The 22,044-nt window shown below is 41.0% G+C and overlaps 1 protein-coding gene across 1 annotated transcript in view; it reads right to left on the reverse strand.

The window, feature by feature from the left end:
* TMPRSS3 (transmembrane serine protease 3) overlaps nucleotides 1-22,044 on the reverse strand; it is a 32,163-nt gene that overhangs the window by 2,244 nt on the left and 7,875 nt on the right. Inside the window, exons 6-12 of the mRNA XM_032763748.2 lie at nucleotides 21,116-21,241; nucleotides 20,529-20,572; nucleotides 9,971-10,136; nucleotides 7,436-7,605; nucleotides 5,424-5,507; nucleotides 3,857-3,999; nucleotides 427-579 (exon numbers count right to left, since the gene is read on the reverse strand). Coding sequence (XP_032619639.1) covers nucleotides 427-579; nucleotides 3,857-3,999; nucleotides 5,424-5,507; nucleotides 7,436-7,605; nucleotides 9,971-10,136; nucleotides 20,529-20,572; nucleotides 21,116-21,241 — 886 coding nt within the window. The remainder of the gene's footprint in view (nucleotides 1-426; nucleotides 580-3,856; nucleotides 4,000-5,423; nucleotides 5,508-7,435; nucleotides 7,606-9,970; nucleotides 10,137-20,528; nucleotides 20,573-21,115; nucleotides 21,242-22,044) is intronic.

Consider the following 22,044-nt stretch of genomic DNA (forward strand, 5'->3'; position numbering starts at 1 on the left):
AATGACAAGTGTTGGGCAACCTTAATCGTAGGGAGTGCTACTACCCCCACCAATAATATATCAAGCTATTTCCAGGGCACAATTATATCAGATTGAAATAAAGTCCAGAAACTGGTAATCCACTTTGTAAGAAATCATAAAAGTGAAATATATACTTTATTGCTAAAGCTTATTTTTCTTTTTGAGAAATAAAACATCTTCACATCATCAGCTACCACTAGCAATTGCCTGGTAGTCATCCTAAGTGGTCATCTCTGCCATACTCTTTGTGTCTCCCAGACACAACTAAAATGTTGACTGCTCCAGTAAGATAGCTGCACTGCCTGTACAGGCATTGTTGGAGTCCTCTCATTCTGAGCAATGTACCTACCTGAAGTAAGAGCAAAATCTGATTATCAGACAAAAGATGGGAGGGGAAAAACAAACCTCCATTTGTTCATGTATCCAGTCAAGAAACGAGGTGGTACGGCTGTAGACTCCTGGCTTATTTACTTCAGCACAGCCCATCCCAAAGCTGGTTGTTCCTACCAGCTTCCAGGTGTTCATATCTTTACAGGCTAAGGGTCCCCCACTATCTCCCTGAAGGACCAAAGAAATAAAACAAATGGTCAACATCTCCAAAAAAGAAACAATTAGAGGAGTTATATATTTTGGAGTATAGCAAGTAAGACTGGTTAAAAGAGTTTCTTAATTCCTCTCCCTTCTGAATCTTACAAAAAATTTACACTACAGGAACTTTGATTTTCACAGACAAGTGGCTTTTCTCTAGGGTAGACTAGTACACATGAAATTACATCTCTCTTTACTGTGAAAAGTGTTACCTGTCATTTCTCATTCATATATGCAAAGAGGTAGTAGGTGTTAGAGCTGGTAGGGAATCTTCCATGAGAATGATTTTCTCACAGAAAATGAATTTCCATGAAATCAAAATTTTCCTATGGAAATTTTTTAGTTTGTTGAAAGTTTTCATAAGGAAAAGCAAAATGGCATATTTTGTTTTTGGTTGGTTCCACTTGAATCAAAATATTTTGAGTTGTTGAACAAACCCAATGTTGAACAATCTTCATTTAGAGTCAGTTCAGCATTAAACTACATTTCCCTATTGTGATGCGTTGCCTCATGGGAATTGTCATTCAGGCCCCCATCCTCTCTTATGGGCTGAGCGTCCTGACCGGATTACATCTCCTATGATGCAGCAATGTTCTCACTGAGCGGCATGGTGCATAATGGAGGTCGCATGACTACAGGAGCCATAACAGAAATGTAGTCAGGCCAAGGAGCTTGGCCCATAGAGAAGAATCGCAGCATCTGTCAACTTGAACTACAACTCCCATAAGAAAATGTACCATAATAGGAAAATATAGTTTAATGTTGAACTGACTTGAAACAAAATATTTTGGGTCAGTTCAACAAACCAAACTATTTCTATTTTGGAACATTGAAATGTTTTGTTTTGATGTAAAACGTTGGAAGTACCAAATCAAAAATTTTCAGAACCTCTTTATTCTTTGAAAAATTTTGATATTTCAATTTATTGTCCCAATTCAAGATAAAAACAAATATTGAAAGATCAGAATTTCTCATGGGATGGCAATTCTGATTTTTGCTCAGCTCTACTCAGCATTCACAGTACATGCGACAGTCAAATCAAAGACTCCCAGAGCAGATGTCAGCAGTGTTCAGTGCTCCTACAATTGTGGGGCACTGTCGCCCCATGATTTTTTCACTGTTTAATGGTTTGAGAAGTAGAAGCCCTGAATTTAAATCTCCAAATTGGGGTCTTTATCGGGTTGGAACAAAAATTACTTGAGGATTCTTTGGGATAGATCGATAAAGAGTCTATTTAGAGTTGCATAGGGACTGGGTATCTGCTTTTCCTAACTGTTTATGGGAAATCCACAAACATCAATTTACATGTGGGCATGCTGAGGCCCAAGAGGGCCCATCATGAATGATTCACTACTGGAAATACCATCCATGAAGTTGCATTGCTACACCTGTCAACCAGGGCTGCTTGACCCAGTGACTCATAAGTACTGCTTTCCGGGTATCATTTCCTTTGTTTATTATGGTCATGTCTAGGAACTAACCAAGATTGAAGCCCCATTCTGCCATTAACTGTATGAACACAGAATAATTGATGTGAATAGTCAAATTCCTGATCTACAGTGCTGCTAGTATGTCCAAGGTTTGACTATGATGACAATACTTGAAGGCATTCTAACTATCCCGTATCTGTTAAGCCCATCTCTTTTTCTATTTAACTCAACATCGTTAGCAGTTCCAGAGGGAGTTCTTTACGTCAGAGGACGTCACTTCCAAGCATGAATATTTAGTGCAAACAGCAGGGCTAGTAAACTAATACATTTTATCCCTTTCCCTTGCTTTCATTTGTGAGCTTCTTCGGGTAGGGCAGTATTACTAGTCTTACTCTATATTTAGACAGCACAGAGTAGTACATTGTGGGTGCTCCTCACTACCACTAGGGATGTAACCTCTTTGCAGATCAAGGGCCATCAGGATCAAACTCTAGCTAGGTCCTTAAGATAGCCTGGCTGGATGTTCAGTTTATGTCCATCACTGATGATCTTACTGCGACAACAAAGCTTTTGGTATCCCTATGATCACTGGCCACATAGTGGCACTCTTTGGTAAAGACACTTTGTAATTCATTGTGTTTGTGGGTGCTACCATAATACAAATACTTAATGACTTTTGATCACTAACCTGGGTTGGATTTGAGCCAGTGATTTATAGATAGTGTGAAAGACTCCATAGTTCATTACCAATCCTCTGAGTCAGGGCCGGTGCAACCATTTAGGCGACCTAGGCAGTCACCTAGGGCATTAGGATTTGGGGGGCACCATTTTCTTCAGCAGCGATCGCAGTGGCCAGATCTTCAGAAGCCCTGGTCACCGCCGACATTTAGGTGGAGGGAGCTGGAGCAGGGGAGCGCGGGGAGCGCCACCTGAGCAAGTAGGGGGGGAGGGGCGGCACGCAGGGGAACTACTCGCCCCAGCTCACCTCTGCCCCGCCTCCTCCCCGAGTGCGCGTTGGCTGCTTCACTTCTCCCACCTCCCAGGCTTGCGGCGCTGATTGGCGCTGCAAGCCTGGTAGGCAGGAGAAGTGAAGCAGTGACAGTGTGCTCTGGGAGGAGGTGGGGCAAGGGTGAGCTGCTTCACTTCTCCTGCCTCCCAGGCTTGCGGTGCCAATCAGTTCAGGTGCCTCAAGCCTAGGAGGCGGGAGAAGTGAAGCAGCGACGGCGTGCTCGGGGCAAAGACGGAGCAGGGGTGAGGTGGGGCAGGGGGGCGCCTCAGGGTGGGAGTGCCGGGGGAGGAGGGCGCAAGGTGGAAGTTTCGCCTAGGGCGCGAAATATCCTTGCACTGGCCCTGCTCTGAGTTATCTAGTTTTAGCTTTTCCAAATCTAGTTCTCTTCCAGACCTACACATTTCCATTTCTCACTTGAAAGTGAAATGCTCTTGTTGCTGTGTTAACCATGGAGTTTGTGCACCTTGCAGATCTTATGAACTCTTCACCTTGCGAGTGGCTGTGAGCAGGGCAGAGTGGATGGCACCGTGCTTAGGCACATAAGAGAAATTTGAAAATATCTTAAGTACATTTTTCTTTAGAACTGTAAATTTACCTTCTACTGCAGCTGGTAAAGTACACAGATTAAAAGAAGGAAGGGAGCCATACTTTATGAATGCAAACAGTCACAGTATCTCTTATACACACATAGTAAATATCTGCAAATATTTTCTGAGAAAAAGGAAGGGAGTTCTCTCCTGAGAATATGGTACTTTTATTTTTACAACCAATGTTAACCAATGCAATTGTAGTTAAGAAACGTCCATACCTGGCAGGTATCCACACCTCCCTCTAAAAAACCTGCACAAAGCATTGAAGAAGTTATGATTCCTCCATAGACATCCCTGTGATTGCAAACCTTATTAGAAATCAAAGGAACACCAGCGAAATTCATGGTCTCTGAAGTATCACCTGTTTAGAAACATAGATAATTCTCTTTTTGTTTAAAGTCCTACAGTTTTTACAGTGCTATTATTCTCTTGAAACCAATGTCTTATAGTAAAGAACAAAAGTTTAAGAATATGAAGAATTAGCAAGACAAGGATAAAAGAACATGGTTTAACCTTAACATGATAATACACAAACAGGAAATCTAGACGTCCTGTCACTTGCCTACAGTACCCAATAACGAGCTACAGCATATAGCCATGAAAGCTGTGCATTATGTGGTCTACAAACTTGACAATCGATGATGATACGAAGAACTTCAGATCTAGTCAAACTATTCATTACAAACAATACTTGTTAATTCAGCCCCCAGTTTAGCTAGCAAATTATTTGCAATTTTCTTTGAGTGTATATACATAATTTGTAACTATTGACCAAATTGTTCAGATAAACTGTTTCCACAACAGGTGTTATTCACAAACTTTTTGCGTTGAGTTGTTAATATATGGAGAGATACCTATCACATAGAACTGGAAGAGACCCTGAAAGGTCATTGAGTTCAACCCCCTGCCTTCACTAGCAGAACCAAACACTGATTTTGCCTCAGATCCCTTAGTGGCCCCATCTAGGATTGAACTCACAATTCTGGGTTTAGGAGACCAATGCTCAAACCACTGAGCTATCCCTGTTCACCTTGTGTAGCTGGCTGCCTGTCTCCCTTCTTTTGATTTTCCTAAGGCATCTCTCACCTTGGCTTTACCTAGGTCCCACAATGTTTCTGCTCTCTGACTGAATGATTGAAACATTTTAAAGAGATGCCTAATGAACAGTGAATAGTGCCCTTCCAGTGTAAGTATTCAAAAACATTCACTTTCATGGAGTGATTCATCCAATAGTTGATGAATATAATGACAATCCTGATTCATTGTAAATTCACATTTTCTTTGTTATCCAGCCAGCTCTAAAATATATCAATGTAGACAATGTACATTTGGTTCTTGGCTCATGTTGTACTTCCTCTACTTTAAACCAATTAAATTAGGTAAATTAATAATACTCTGGGTGGTATTTGCTAGAGATGAAATTCAGCCCTGTGCATAACCCTACTTTTGAGGCTTTAAGTGGTGCATATGCCTTTTTTGGACCCTCTGTACATGAGTGAATTTTACCCTAGAGTATTGCTATATTTAGGAATAGCATTGAGTTCCAGATTTTTCTCAAGATTTAATGCTGTGCACTGCAACTGCCAAACCACCTCTTTCCCTGTGTGACACCAGAGTGGTTGAGACCAGCTGGGGTGCTCAAAGTAAGTCACTAGATTTATTTAAGAGGGCTAGTAGCAGGGCATTTTCAGTGGACGGACCTTCATTCTGGAACTCACTTCTGTACTTACTCCACATGACTTTTTTCAGTGCACAGAATTTATAATGTACATTAAAAATACTCACCTCCTTCTGCTGTAGCTCCCCATCCTGATATCCAGCACAAAAAATGTTCACCAAAATTAGGCAGACAAATCGGTTCTATCAGGCCTATTTAAAAAGAAACAATTGCTCCTAAAACGTGCAGAGGAAGCCCTACATGGGGGCGAAGTGGTACTTGTGTTCAGATGTGCATTATTCCATATATCTGATACTGACCTCCTTGGTAAAATGCTTTGAGATCTACTGATGAACAGCAGTATATAAGAGCTAAGTACTATTATTATAACATATAAAGTAATTGGGTCAGATCCTCAGCTGGTGCAGATCAATTTACACCCGCAGGGGAAATGCCTTGAAACGTTTAAAACAAGAAAGTGTAACTTCAGAAAAGCTGTAGCTGCACTAAATGGGCATTTGATAGGAACAGCTCTAAAGTTGCTGTAATGCCGGATCTGGAAAGTTGGTTTTTTTTAATTATTATTCCGCCTTTACTTTAATGAGAGTTTTATGAATGAGTAAGGGCTTCAAGATTTGTCTCGAGGTAAACATGTAATGAAAATCAATCCATCTAAAAAAAGAATAGTCTCCTCCCACACGCAAAATTCAAAACAGCATCTAAAAAATAGTCATATTAAAGTACATAGTAACTTATGTATAAATCATGGGAGCACACCACTGCCCTCTACTGACTAGACTGCCAGGGCTCTGCAAGTGCTTTTATCTTTCTTCAGTCAGCTTAACATACAGGGTTAGAATTTAGGGCACTGAATGTTTTGCAATTTATTTGATGCACTTTACCAGTGACTGTGGTATCACTGTATGTCTGCAGCTGCACATCGCAACATGGTTAAATAAACTAGCAGTAAGAAAGGGAAGTTTCATTGCACAAATACCAGTAGCACTCAGGGGCTCTCAAACAGTTCAGCTCTCCAGCATGAAATTATCTCTGTGCAGAACATCTGGCCACAAGTATGTAGCCTTCCAAGTTCCTTTAGATACATTCCAGCTGTTCTGATCATATTGTGAATAAATTTCAGAGATAGTCATGTACTGCAGAATGCTTATAAATTTGATAGTTTCCTAAACTTTTTTTTAAAATATGATAGTTGAGATTTTGAAAAAAAACCTGAAGCTTAATTTTTATTTAACCACAGAGTAAATGTGGTTTCTAAAGAAGAGCCAATTGGGGAACTAGAAAACATGGCGATGAGAAGTGAGAACATTTGTAGAACTACCCCCATGAAGAAAGGTGTCATCTTTGGGGAGATATTTGTAGATTATTTGAAAACAGCACAATGCTCTTTTTACAAATGTTTCTGTATTTTGGTTCACCAGCCATGTCAGTTGAAGTTGGCATCCTGATCTGAAAGTAAGACCGATGTTTGTTTGTTTTGTTTTTAATTCAAATGCATCACTTTATTTTAATTGTCTTGACTTTTATTTGAAATGTTAATACTCTTGAAAAGTGCCAGATTCAAAACTTCAGGTACTGCACACCTCCATATATTCACAGAAATTAGTATAGCAGAGGCCCAGGCGGCATAAACTTCATACTTTAGTCTCAGCTGTGAGCTGGAAGGGTGAGAGGCTAGCTCATTTCTACCAGGGATGGAAAACTAGTTTGGAAGAATAAGAATAAATGATTCAGATAAGTAGCTTCCTCCCTCTGCATAATTTCCAACAGCCCACATAGCTTTGATATTCATGTGTTAAAATGGTGACTACTGTAAGAAGTATATAAATGGACTGGCTATGTTATTAAAGACTAATTTGTGTCTTTTAATGATATTCATTTCCATGTGAATTAGATCTATTATGTAGGGGATATCTCCTAGTATTAGGCATTTGGGGACTAGTCTGTTTATACTGTGAGCCTAATCTAACACCCATTGAAATTAGTGGGATTTTTTCCCCCCAGTGTTCTGATTCAAGCCCATCTGTGCTTCAGAGGCTTTTCTGGTCTGTATCACTAGAAATTACTCCTAGCTTTTAATTAAAAAAAAAGAAAGATAAAAAACAAAGGGGCAAAAAATTACCATTGAGAGCAAGTGGTGCTGCCAGCTTCATCAGTGCAATATCATTCCCCATTGTCTTGGGTTTATAATTTCTATGGAATATAATTTTTTCCACTGAATATGGATTAACTGAAGTGTCTTGTTGAGTCTCAAAGCCCACCTGCACACTCCATGAGCTAGGCGAGTACAAACTGAAACAAAGAGGCAGGAGGGAGAGAACGTTAATAAATATCAAGTTTTTTAATATTGTCTACTGTGCCTGCATGTAAAATTAATAGCTATAGGATTTGGAATATATATAATCTACACTATTTTTCTAGCTGTCTGTTATTATCAGCCGTGTTTTAAACTTCACTTCATAAATAAACATATGTACAGTCATAGGCACTGACTCCATGCTGCAGCTCTGGAGCACCCATGGAAAAAATATAGTGGGTGCTCACCACCCACTTGCATCCCCCCAATTAGCTCTTCCTGCTTCCCAGCACTTGCTGCCAGCCACAATCAGCTGTTCAGTGGCGTGCAGAAGGGTCTGGAAGGAGGGGAAGGAGCAAGGGCAGGGCACAGTCAGGGGAGGGGCAGAATAGGGCAGGGTAGAGCGGGTGGGAAGGGGCGGAGGTTTGGGGGAAGGGGTAGAGTAGGGTCAGGCAGGGCCGCCCAGAGGGGGGGCAAGTGGGGCAATTTGCCCCAGGCCCTGGGACCTGCAGGGGCCCCCATGAGAGTTTTTCAGGGCCCCTGTAGCAGGGTCCTTCACTCGCTCCAGGGTCCAGAAAACTCTCATGGGGCTCGGGCCCCCGGAGCTTCTTCCCCTCAGGGTCTTTGGTGGTAATTCAGTGGCGGGGGGTCCTTCCACACTGGGACCTGCCACTGAAGTGCCCCGAAGACCCGCGGTGGGAGGTCCTTCTGCCCCAGGACCTGCCGCCAAAAAGCTGGGTCTTTGGCGGTAATTTGGCCGCAGGGGCCTGCGCCGCGGGCCTTTGGGCACTTCAGCGGCGGGTCCCGGAACAGAAGGGCTCCCCGCTGCCAAATTAATGCCAAAGCGGGGGCCCCCACCTAAGACCCCAGGCCCCCTAAATCCTCTGGGCGGCCCTGGGGTCAGGGCCTGGGACGGGGGGTCGAGCACTCCCTGGCAACTTAGAAAGATGGCGCCTCTGCATTCAGTGACTAGTGAGTACACATATACATATGTGTGTGTGTATATATATGTAGATACACACACACACACACACACACACACACACACACATACACAAGTGCTCAAAAGGCTGCACTGGCTCCTTATCAGTTTGATGCCATTTAAGATCTTGATTCTCTCTATAGACTTATGCGGTTTTGCATCCTGCCTACTTGAAAAACCACCTCTTTCCCTGTGTGACACCAGAGTGGTTGAGACCAGCTGGGGTGCTCAAAGTAAGTCACTAGATTTATTTAAGAGGGCTAGTAGCAGGGCATTTTCAGTGGACGGACCTTCATTCTGGAACTCACTTCTGTCACTGGTTCACCACTATTCATGTCTGCTGGCCTTCAAGGCATGCAGTAATTCCAATCTCTTCTAGCATTTAGCCTGTGATGCTAATTATGGATTAGCTAAATTGCTGGATGGGAGCGCAGGAGACGTGTGTTCAGTTCCTGGCTCTACTATGGATTCTCTGTGAAATATTGAACAAATCACAAATCCTTAACCTGTGAGTTCCTAGGAGCAAGGATGGGAGCCTTCTGATGCTGGCATGCAAACAAGATCTCTCACTGGGAGACTATTCTCATTACACATAAGGACGGGGAACAGGTTTAATGTTACTCTAAGAAGAAAAATCTAAGCAAGTCTTTACCCATTTACAATTTGCACACTAGACTGTAAGCAATCCTACAACTAACTGATTTTGTACAAGCTAAAATGGTCTCATAAAATAATTTGGAAATTGTGACTATAAGAATGGTCGAGTATAAATTACTGCTAAATTATTAAGTCAGGTGCAATACGGTTTCTCAAAAAATTTTCAAATTGAGTGCCTAAAATTAGGCACCTAAATGAATACTCAGGCTTGGTTTTTCAAACGTACTAAAGATGACGTCATTGTTCAGAAGAATGTGACTTCATGCATGTTCAGAATCTCAGAAAAGCAGGCCACTTATTTTAGGATTGATTAGATACCTAATTTCAGGTGCCCAAGGTTAGCCATTTTGGCCTATGACCTGATTTGTTCAGAGGTACTATGCACCCACAGTTCTCATTTATATCCAAAGGAGTTTGAGTGTTCAGAACCTCTGAAAATCAGACCCAATCTCCCAGATGTGACCTCAGATTCTGATATCACAACAGTTGGACCATTATTAGTGTATGCATTTTTTTCAACAGGTGCCTTCTTTATACAGTAACATGTGAAATACTTTCACTGGAGCAAGTAAAATAAGGATAACACTTTGCTCCTGTGCAGAACTGTTCTTCAATGTCATTTGTCCTTGTGTTTCCATTATCCTGCATGAAAGCAACTATCCCTCAAGTTGTCACAGCCTGGTATATGAAAGTTAAACAAGATAAGTAGATAAGATGCTTACTCATAAACACAGTGGGCTGCTGTGACAATCCACCATGGGGTGATGATGGATCCTCCACACAGATGGAATCCTTGAAATTGAAGGCTGACCTGCCATGGCCATTGCCAGGGTGATGATGCATTTCCACCAACTATACGGGAGGAGTACCTGGACCTAGTACCACATTCTGTATGAATGGGAAGAAAAAATGGTTGGAAGAGTATTATAAACATGGTAAGCACAATACTATCTGTGTGAAATGAACCTTTATTTCTTACTTTTTGAATTCTAGCTAGTCTCAGTCCCTTCCATGTCAGACAGTCTTCATAGTAGATGTTCCCAATCCTCCAACTGGAGGAGGACCATGTCTTGGCTCTAAGCCTGGGATTAGGACCAGATCTCAGGAAGAACTCCCCAGAATTCTGTGCCTCCAAGCAGTAGACTCCAGGGCTCCCTTTGGAGCAGAGCTTTCACAGGATTTTTAAAAGATTTTAACTAAATGTCTCTCAGTAGTTTTTTTCTCCATCATTGGCTTCAAGGTTGTTCTCAAAACTGCTAAACTCAAAACAACCCAAAACAAACAAACTATCCCATTCTTTTGATTTTCTCTTCACTCAGAAAGGAAGACATCCAGCAGCCCACAGGCAATCACAGGCCACCGTGAAACCAGTTTCAAGTTCTTCTAAGGGTGAGGTCCCCACCAAGACAGTAGAGCAGGCCACATCAAAGCTCCCTTCACTGAGACCAGACCAAAGTCTGCGTTGTAGAGCATTGTGGGTAAAGTTCAAAGTCCCTACTGCCTCTCCCTCAGGTATTGGACCCCTATTCCCACATCTTACAGATGAAGCAGGAAAGTTTCACTGGAGTCTCCTGAATTTCAAGGGAAGGGAAGGCAAGGCTCCCCCATTGCAATCATGCCCAGGTGATTGAGAAGGCCACAGAATATCCTTCCCACAAGTGGTTGTACCTGCAGGGCCTCAATTGCTTGTGACCTTTCTGATACCAATGGATAATTTGTCACCAGTGGCTCTGGCTCACTCCTCCATTCTGCTTGGTCAGTCTGTCCCTGCTCAGCCCAGACCCAGCAGCAAGGTATGGAATGTTGTGATTCAGATTAGAGCTGATTGGGAACTTTCTGATGAAACACTTTTCATCAAAAAGCACCAACTTATTGAAACCAAAACTGCTTGCAAGAAAGGCTTGGTTTTTGACAATTTTTTCAAATAAAAAAGAACGTCGATTTTTTTTTTAATTGTCAGTGTTCCATTTGGGTATTTTCTGAATGAAAAAAAAAATCTAGTTTTCTGGTTAGAGATGACTTTTGTAATTTAGACTAACTACAGAAAAATACATTAAAAATGGTTTCATTCTGGTTTTGATATTCTGAAGTTATAGAAACAAAATGTTTCACTTGACCCACATCAAAATTATTTTTGGGAATAGATATTTCAGTCCAATTTGCAACTGGAACATCTTTTGATATCCATGTGAAATGGACCTACCTCCTCTCCTCTTCCAACCTCCAGGGATTCCATAAGAGATAATAAAGTGGATATGATTTTCCTTAGGGAGACATGCAGGATACATGTCTGCAGGCTGTCCTTCCAATTTCCCTGGTAACGCATTCTCCCCTCACAGGCCCCCTCCCACTTGGTCTCAAGGGTTTGGCCGAGGGACTGGTGAAGGATATTGCTCACAGTCATGAGAAAGTCTCTCCTCTAGATCTTCTAAAGAGGAGGAGAAATCTCTACAGATGGGACTTTGAGCAAGATACCTCAGATTGTTAGCTAAGCATCCCAGAATTAATCACAAATGGGTGCTTATCTTCATAGGTGCTTCTAATTTTAGAAGATGAAGCACCAAAGGGGGAAAAAACCTTGAAAAGTTGAAGAGTGGTGTAATTCTTCCTCACTTAGCTTATGAGGGTGTGATTAAGGTGAAGTGGGAATTCTCTGTAAAGTCATACCTATACCTAAGGACTAAAAGATCTTCTTTACTCTGCCTAATGTAGGCCTGCTTCAGTTTCTTAGTAAAGTGCATTGTCATATCATCTGAGAGAGTGGTCCTGCCAAACCCACAGAAAGGAGAATAAGATCATCACTCAGTCTGAGCTTGGATACAATAGCCTCAGCCCATAGCATATTGGCTACAGTTTCTTATTATGAAGATCATGCTCAACTGGGAGGCCACCTTGAGCATGCACAAAACAAAACAGAAAGAAAACCATGAGAAAATCTTCTTTAAATTAAATTCACCTAGCAGCTTTTTCGGGACCAATGCTTCCCCTGACTCTGATTTGTTGTACATTTAAAACTTGCGAAGACATGTCTCAGGGGCAACTATGCTCCATCTGAAGAAAGTGGAATTGCAGACTAACATCTGATATATTTCCAAATATTTTGTTGGTAGGTGCTTTGGAGACCATAGAGACAAAGCAGCCACTGAGGCATTAGAGAAGGGAATAAGTCCCACTCTACTTCCAGTAAGAATATCTGAACTACCTTGATGAGGCAGGTGTTCCCTTTAAACATGGTGCTCCTCTAGGTCCCAGTGCAGTGATTACCCATTAGGTGGAGGCCATTGCTGCCTTTCCTGAGCCCAATACTGGGAAGCTATGGAAAAGTATCAAACCCCGAAAGCTTCTTTTGGGGCTCTCAAGTCTGAGCAGATTTATCCCTCCCCCATCCCCATGAGGGGTGCTTCAGGGTAGGCCCTCATCTAGGAGTGAACCACTTCACAAAGTGAGTGCTGGAGTCAAGGAAGGACATCCAACAGAACAAACGCTTATTCCCCAAACTCAAGTTTATCCTTTTCCCCAAAGTAAATTAAAATATATCAACATTATCAACAAGACCGTCTGTAATATGAAGATGAAGGTGCAATAGTTCATCTCCTATGCATTGGAATGATAGTGTTAGCCAGTTCATGTATGTTATGTTGACCAAATTATATTATTATATTAAGTGGCTGCTCTTCTGCTCACTCACGTCAAGATATATATCCCACAATACCCTGCAAACCTGAAGCCAGCTTTGGCTCTGAAAAATATGAAATCTATCAAAGACCAGATATATTCATTCTGTGACCTGGTAGAAGTTGGTAGTTACTTTCACAGATAACTGAATTAAATTAATTAAAAACTGGCTAACTGACAGATCTCAACATGTAATTGTAAATAGTTAGCTGGGTGTGTTTCCAGTGGGGTCCCACAGAAATCAGTTCTTGGCCCTATGCTATTTAACATCTCTATCAATGACCAGGCCAAAAACATAAAATCATCACTGGTAAAGTTTACAGATGACACAAAAATTGGGGGAGTGTTTAATAATGAAGGTGACCCATTAATTGATTAAGAGCAATCTGAATTGCTTGGTAAACTGAGCACAAGCAAACTGTGTGTTTTAATACGGCTTACTGTAAATGTATATATCTGGGAACAAAAAAGTCCATGCTTATAGGATGAGGGACTCTATCCTGGTAAGCAGTGATTCTGGAAAAAGATTTGAGGGTCCTGATGAATAATCAGCTGAACACGAGCTCCCCATGTGCTGCTGTGGCCAAAGAGCTAATGTGATTGTGGGATGCATAAACAGGAATATGGAGTATGAATAGAGAAGTTATTTTACCTCTATTTGGCGTTGGTGTGACTGCTGCTGGAATACTGTGTCCAATTTTGGTGCCCTCAGTTCAAGACATAAGTTGGAGAGAGTTCAAAGAAGAGTCACAAGAATGATTAAAGGATTAGAAAACATGCCTTACTGTGATAGACTCAAAGAACTCAATCTAGCATGTAGCATGATCCAATGGCTGGAAGTTGAAGGTAGGCAAATTCATACTGGAAAGAATGTGTAAATTTTTAACAGTGAGAGTAACTAACCATTGAAACAGTTTACAAAGTGTTGGGATGGCTTCTACATCACTGATGATTTTTAAATCAAATTTGGATCTTTATCTAAAATATCTGCTCTAGGAACTATTTTGGAATATTCTGTAGCCTAGTCTGATCTCAGTGGTTCCTTCTGGCCTTGCAATGTAGAATCCATCAGAGATAAAGAAAGGTATGTGGTACCAGGAAAACAAGAAAACAAGTTGACTGGTAACTTTTAGTCTTAGGTGATATACAGAGTGCTTTTAGCTCATAAACAGCTGTGACATAAATAACAGGTAGGTTTGGGGACATCTTTTTGAAGAACACCTTCTATGAAAGGTGAACTGAATGCTGGGAGAACTGTTACCCAGAAGGGCTGATAGCATATTAACTCCTTCCTTTCTGTATTGTACTGCTTTGTCTTTAGACAACAATTTTGGCTAATCTTGATTAGCTGGTCTCTTAAACATTCTTAATAATGAACCAGAAGTATAATCTAGCAATTGGCTATACATTTAGCAATAATAGAACCAGTTCTGTGAAGAGACAGATATTTTGATAAGGTCACAAGATTCTTTATACTACAAAGAGAAACAGTGACATACCACAAAGCAATAAATATTCCAGCTGGAAATACTGAAATCCATCATTACAGCATTATCTTCCCAAAACTTCGGAATATGAAAATAAACATCCTAAAGAACTACTGAAGATATGATCAGGGAGTGTCACCCGGAAATACTTTAGCTTCTGCTACAACAAATAATATTTTCAATACAGAGTACTCCCTTTTTGGATTCGTAATGTCTACATGGTATTCACAAATGCCATATCATCTCTTCCTTCAAGTGAAAGGGATACATGCCTATCTTTGTCCAATAATCTTCTCATCATTGCTAAAAGCCTTCAGAAACCTGACTTTGAGCAAACAAGTGGAAGAGCCAGTTACTCACAAACTTTGAGCAAACAAGTGGAAGAGCCAGCACTCACAAACTTTCAGCATCCAAGTTTTTGTCCAAGACAAAGTTTATTTGAGAAGAGAGACTGAAGATAGTGTCTGGTTTGAAAAACATTAGCACAACTGTCCTAAGATAAAAATCTCTGACTCAGCTCCTAGGCTAGTTGGTCCCATGTGTATAATTTGCGCAATTCTTGCTTCTCTTCCAATCTGTAATTGCAGCAAATCAGTATATAAAGATTTTGGTCCAGATCCAGTACTGGCTTCCCTTGATGAATTCATTTTGAATATTATTTAACAGCTACCTGATGTCAGTTCTTGAGAAGCTGGTCCTCAGTGCTGATACCAGACCCCATTTAAAGGGAGCCTATCTAGACTCTTAAATATATGCAATCACAGGGAGAAGAAACAAAGGAAAGGAAGAGGGAGTGAACACACCATTCTTAAAGGATGCAGGGGGCGAACTGTGAGGGTGATCTGTTGGCTCTTCTGACCTATTGGTGGATCACAGTCACTTAGAGAGGGTTTATTGGGCCCAGCCAAGCTCATTGACTTGCTAGGCAACCAAACCCAGAGGCAGCTGAATTCTTGCCACAGGCTGCTTGTGACAGGAGACACAGTATGTAACCAATGACAAGAATACTATGAAAGTCTGCTTAATGAGGCGATCCCTTTATGTTCTACACTACCATCATGTGAACCAAGAATTCTGACGACCTATCAGAGGCAGATGTCAAGGCTGTACTGCTGAAGATGGCATCTGGAAATGCAGCAGGAACAGACAAAATCACAGCTGAAATTATCACAGCTTTGAGAGAGGCTCACACAAGTCCTGGTCACAGTTTGGACAGAAAGAAAAATCCCAAGAGAATAGAGAAAGTCCACAATGTACGAACAAAAAGATGCCATATATGGCAGTTCAAAGTACTGAAGAATTAAGCTGCTGTCTGTCACAGTGTGGCTGGCTGTAAATGAAGTAGGTCCAGCTACCCTGTGCAAGAGCATGCTCCCATTTTGCCAGTTAGGAGGATGGAGCACCATCTGGGGTTTATAAAGAATCAGGAAATGGGCTTAGAGCAGAGGTGAAAGTGGGCTAGTACGGCGTACTGGTAAGAAGTGGCTGCCAGTATGGGCCTATATACAGCTGACATTAAAGTGCTGCCACGGCCCCTCATACCAGTAAGACATTTATGTTACTTTCCCTCCTGACCTTGGGAGAGATTCTACATGGATCAGAAAGTTCTGCAGGCCAGTGCAATATACCTGCTAGAGAGCCAGCAGTGGGAGGCTGTAAAGGGCTGAAAGCTAGAAGCCAGCATAGGCCATCTGACCTGCCTGAGCCAGAAAACCATGGCCAGAGAACGCTGAAGGGGGATGAAGGCTGAGAGCATTGGATGTGTGGGAGGGATACCTGCTGGCTCTCAGAGACAGAGAGCTGAAGATGGAGGGAGAGAGGTCTTAAGAATGAGGAAGAGGTGTGGTGATGGATGCCAGAGCTGTACTGAGGAGCTGAATTGTGGTGAACAATTCTAGGACGTAGTGAAAAATGCTGAGGTTGTTTGTGATGTACTGTTGGGACTATGATTATGGGACACAAGTAATGGTTTCTATGCACAGGGCTTTTGTTTGTAATTAATTAACCTCACAAGGGCTATCTTCATACTCAAATAGACTGGTTGGGGATTACTGGGGACTCTGATGAAGGGGAAACTGGGGCAGGTGTATGCCATGCTGTGGCATACTGGCAGAAGATGCTCGAATCAGGACCATCCTAGGACACTGTCCCACTTCATGAAACTGTTAGAGATAATCACAGATAGTTGTATTTGCTGAATAGTGGAGCCCATTTTAAGAACGGAGCTGTTTGGCTTTAGAAGAAGAAAAGGGACGACAGATGGTATGTTCATTCATTAGACAGCTGGTGGAAGAGAAGCTGGAGGGAAATGTCAAGGACGGTTGGACAGTCCTTGATTTGGAGAAAGCATTCAACAAAGTACCATACCTAGGAGACTGCTGGTGCCTCTGCTACAATTTGGGTTACTGGAAAATCTTAGGGTACCAGAGGATCTTGCCCAGATGGTATTGGGTTTGTATGATGGTTCCATGACAAAAGTGCAGACACCTTTCAGTGTAATAGAGGGTTTCAAGGTGAAGGCTGGACTACACCAGAGATCACTGCTTTCTTCATTACTATTCAGAATTGTGATGTACTTCACAAGTAAGCAAATCCAAGAGGAAGATGATACAAAGTTGATCTACATGAACAATATTGTGCTAATGACCAATAGTGAAGAAAATTTGGTCCAAATGACTGATGCTTGGAACAGGGAACAGACAAAATGTGACTGCAAATGTGAGTAACAAGAAGACTGAAGTCATGTGGGCAACTTGCGGGAACCAAGACAGATGAATATCAACATCAAAAGGCCTAAATCAGATTTCTGCATGTAAGTATCTTGGGGGCTGTTTAAGAGCAAATGGAGAGATCAACAGAGAACTGCAAGCAAGGCTGCTGAATGTGGGGGAAGTCTGATGCAGGATAAGTGAAGTGATTTATAATAAATGGATGCTCAGACAACTTAAGGGACAATGATACAAAACCCAGGAAACAGCAGTTTGTCTGTACAGAGCAGAGACATGAGTGACCAAAGAGAGGCACTTGAGAAGACTTGACACCATTGAAATGAGATATTTGAGGGCAGTGAGAGGGGGACATTGCTGGACCATGAACAAAATGATGTAATTAGGAGTGAGACCAAGGTTTTCAATATTAGAGAGAAGTTGCAAGAGAGGAATATGTAATGGTATGGGCATGTACAAAGAATGGATTAAGGGAATCCCGTTAGGGAGGCATTTAAGAATAAAGTTCATAGGTGGAAAACAAGAGAAAAGCCAAGAAAATGGTTGAAACTAGGACTATAGGCTAGGACTATAAAGAGTTTAAAAGAGAACTAGATAAATTCATGGAGGTTAAGTCCATAAATGGCTATTAGCCAGGGTGAGTAAGGACTGGTGTCCCTAGCCTCTGTTTGTCAGAGGGTGGAGATGGATGGCAGGAGAGAAATCACTTGATCATTACCTGTTAGGTTCATTCCATCTAGGACACCTGGCATTGGTCACTGTCTGTAGAGAGGATACTGGGCTGGATGGGCCTTTGGTCTGACCCAGTATGGCCATTCTTATGTTCTAAACACTGTGTACTGGAAGATGCACTGAATATGGAATGAGTGTTGAATCAGCAAGCTTGGAAAAGACTGATAGGGCAACCTGACCCTAACTAGCTGGGAAAAGGGGGAGACAATATCTAGACTCCTCTATGACTTGGGTAGGATGTGGCTGAAAGAGGAGACATTTCTTGTGCTATGGACCATCACACTCCCTCCTTCATTTGCAGCAGATGGTTCTTCAGGAACATAGAGTGTACATCTAACTGCTAAAAGGGGAGAGAACAAGTAGTCTTGTTCTTGTTTTGGGGGGAAGTTCTGTCTCTCGATCTCAGAATTCTATGCCAAGAAGGAAAGTCAGGGTTGATTGGCTCAACAAGACACACTTAAACCAATGGAATGCAATCTAGACCATCTGGCCTCTTGGTATATCACAGGCCAGGTGTGAAGCCTAATGATGAACCTATTTGCATCCAAGACCCGCTGGAAAACCAAAAGAGGTACTACATGAGGAAGAGACATTCAAAAACAGAGGCCGTGGTCCCCTTATCTCAGAAGTAGGCTAAAAGGCCTTCTTTAATGTCTTCCCATTCCCTTCCCCACTGAGAGTAAAGATGGTAAAGAAGATTGTGAAGGTATAACCCACTGTGAAAATAATCACCACCTCATTAATCTCAGGTCCTGGTTCTCAGACCTGATTTAAATGTAACTGGAACCTCTTCTCAAACTGCCAACACATGCACAAACAAAATACAGTACAACCAGGACCTAGCCTAAACTAAAATCCAGTCCTTCCTAATTCATCAGCTAAGAGGAAGGAGCTACAGTCATTCTAAGAAGGTAACCAACACCCTTCTACTGTCTTGGCACAAATTCTGTCTGATGTCTATGTATCACTTGGGATTTAGATGTTGACATTACAAGGGACACATATCAGGGCAAAGTAAGATGAAGCAAAGGACATTCTAGTCTTTTTACAAGATGACCTGACCATGAGGCTCAAGAACAATTGTTTTTGGAAAGACAAGTTAGTCACTGCATGCCTATTGCACTGTAAGAAACCCATGAGAATCTCTTATTACCATCACATAAACTGATTCTTGAAGACTAACTACTCTTATCAGTTCTTTAGCAATATGCAGATTCATGTCATTATCTTAATCTGTGTACTATACGTCCTAATTAAAACCATATTTCAACTTCACAGTCAATAGGTCTCTTCCTCTTCTCACTGAAAATATCTTTTGGCTATTTGCTACCTCTTCGACAAAGGAGATTTTGGAGCTTGGCTTGCAGTCAATGAAATACTATCAAATGTGGTAATTAAGGAGGCCTCGATCCACAAGATTATCACCCCAAGGTCAATGCAATCTTCTTCATATAATTCGAAGTGGTATCGTTGCCCTTCTGGTTGAATCCAAACATCTTAAGGAAGCAGAGAATTTAGATATTAGTAGAGCCAAGTAGGGAATAAGGACTATATAGCAGAGGCGTTCAAAGCCTGAGATACAACTCTTCTCATTACTATGTACTCTGTGAAAAGAATAGTGATTTTGTGGATTGGAGAGATCACATTCATCTTGTGCAGAGGTCTGTAAGAGTAGTACAGAATCTTCCATCCACATTTTCTCGAACACTGTCAGGGCAAATTCCTTCTCCCAGGTGATGCAGTGTTCAATAGAATGTTATGGAAAGGGGTGCCCCAATATCTTTATATTCCTTTTCAGTTCCTCATGGGTAAGTTGAATCCTGCCTCCCTTCCAAGAGATGAGTTATTGCTTTTTGCATCCCACTGTGAAGACTGACATGGAGGGGTCTGGAAAAGGAAAAATTCTGTCTTACCTGTGAATTTTCATTTGAGGGTGCTGAATGTCAGACAGCCCCTCAGAGGATTGCATTATGTCCAAGTTTTTTTCCTCCCTATTACTCACTTTATAAGTAGTTTGGAAAGGGAAGGAGGGTGCTCCTCTAGGAAATCCCTAAATTTCATTTCAAGACTGTGCTGCAGATGGTTTGAATTGAATAGCACTTTTAAACTTGTATAGTATTTTTCAGCTTTGGAAGCTGTTAGAGTGAACACTTCTTGAGGTGCGGTTGCACACCCATGCTTAGAGCGAAGTCTGCTCTGCTTCTATTTGCCATGGAAATGGAGAAGGCCCCACTCTAAAGACTTTCTGATATGAAAGGTCCTAGAATGAAAATTCACAGGTAAGACAAAATTTTCCATTTCCCCTCCCCAGTGACAATTAGCTGGAGTTATAATATCCATCCACTGACTGAATACATTCAGTATCCTTAAATATTTGCTTCCTTACTTGTACGTAAATCCTTCCCATATATGCTCTTGTACCTCATCACTTACCTCTTCACCCCACATCTTCATCTCTGACCTTCTATAATTCCTTCCTTGAAACTTTATTTAAAGAAGGCAGTTCTTCCTGGACATCAGAAAAACGCTACTCACTGTATACAATGTAGCAATATACTCTTGGATTTTCTTAGCTTCATTCCCCACACATTAGCCAACTGAAATGAATGTAACTGAAGATAGTTTTTGATCTGTTACTTTTAACTTTCACAAACACTTACCCAAACATTTTAGGATGATTACGTTGCCTGAAGTACACTCTTCTCTAAGATGAAAAGACAGTAATATTATTCCTAAGCATGCTCTTTGATTTCTTGGATATATATCTGGTTTCATATTTAGGGTCTAATTAAAAGAATAGACACTGAATGTTGTGTGTGTGTGCACATATTTATATGCATGCAGAAATACCCTGTGTGTGTAGGTATGTGCATTTGTATGAGTATATAAATCTCAGAATATATCTACAGATGAACAAAGGGCCTGATCCAGGGTCCATTGAAGTCAATTGGAGTCTTTAGTTTGATTTTAATGGGCTTTGGATCAAGTCTCTAATACACGTGAACTCTCATTCTTTGGGGAACAAGTAATGAAGATGCCACTGAACCTGGGTCTCTGCTGTATGACAGCATGAAACACTTATGAAGGCCTACATTCCTGAGAAAAGGTGTAACTTACTGAGAAAATAAACCAACAAACTTAATCTATTAACAATTCTTATTCCATTACTTAGACCATTTCTATCAACATATATACTCTGATTTGCTTAGTAACTTTCCTCCATTTAATTAAACAATCTGAAACATACCTTAAGTATGATGCATTGTGTAAGGCTGTCACTTGATCAGCTGATGACCAATGACTGACAGAAACAAAATGTCTTTGAAACTCTTCTTCGATTGCAGCCACAGGCAGGTAACCAGAACTTACGTAACTGCAAAAAAAAAAAAAAAAATCATAAATTCAGCTTGCTGATACAGAATTTCTAATAATGCTTTTAAATGATTCAGTGGGGGTATTACTAAAAAATTCAAAGTGGTAAATATATCAGTCTGATACTAACAACATATAAAACAATACAGTCATCTCTCACAAAGGAGGCTATTTGCCTTATCATGCCTGCATGGAACTGCCATATGGAAGTTACACACACTGAGAACAGAACAGACTCCCTAAACTGACTGAGAAAATAGGTTTTACTTCTAATTTTGTACTGAACTTTTAATCTTTAATTGGTCAGTACATTTTCTGTAACACTAACATAGATATCTTCTTCTGCCTCTAAAATAAGACTTAGTTTTTACAGTAGAGGAGGTAAAAAAAATTGTAACGAATATTTTTTTATTCAACAAATTCTGCTTTTCTTTCAGTTTACAAATTTTCCCAGAGAAGAGTGTGAATTTTTTTTTCAGATTTTTTCAAATAATTCTTGCTCTGTAGATCACTTGTGACTAGCTCATTCTGACTAGTTGTTACTGAAATTCAAGCTGTTTTGGTTATGCTTAATTGGACACTAAGTCACTTGATATTTATGTACCGATCAGATATGTGTACATTTTAGAATCAGCTTTCTGGTGCAAATACTCACTTATTTTCAAATTTTACCTTTAATAAATATTCTCCAATAGTCACTTAAAAATTTTCAGTATCCATCAAATAAACACATTTGCTAGGATATTCATGGGAAGCAAACACAGAAGGGGTGGGAACACAATGAAAGTGAGTTACTTTAAAATT

Source organism: Chelonoidis abingdonii, chromosome 1, assembly GCF_003597395.2.
Source record: "Chelonoidis abingdonii isolate Lonesome George chromosome 1, CheloAbing_2.0, whole genome shotgun sequence".
NCBI classification, from domain to species: Eukaryota; Metazoa; Chordata; order Testudines; family Testudinidae; genus Chelonoidis; species Chelonoidis abingdonii.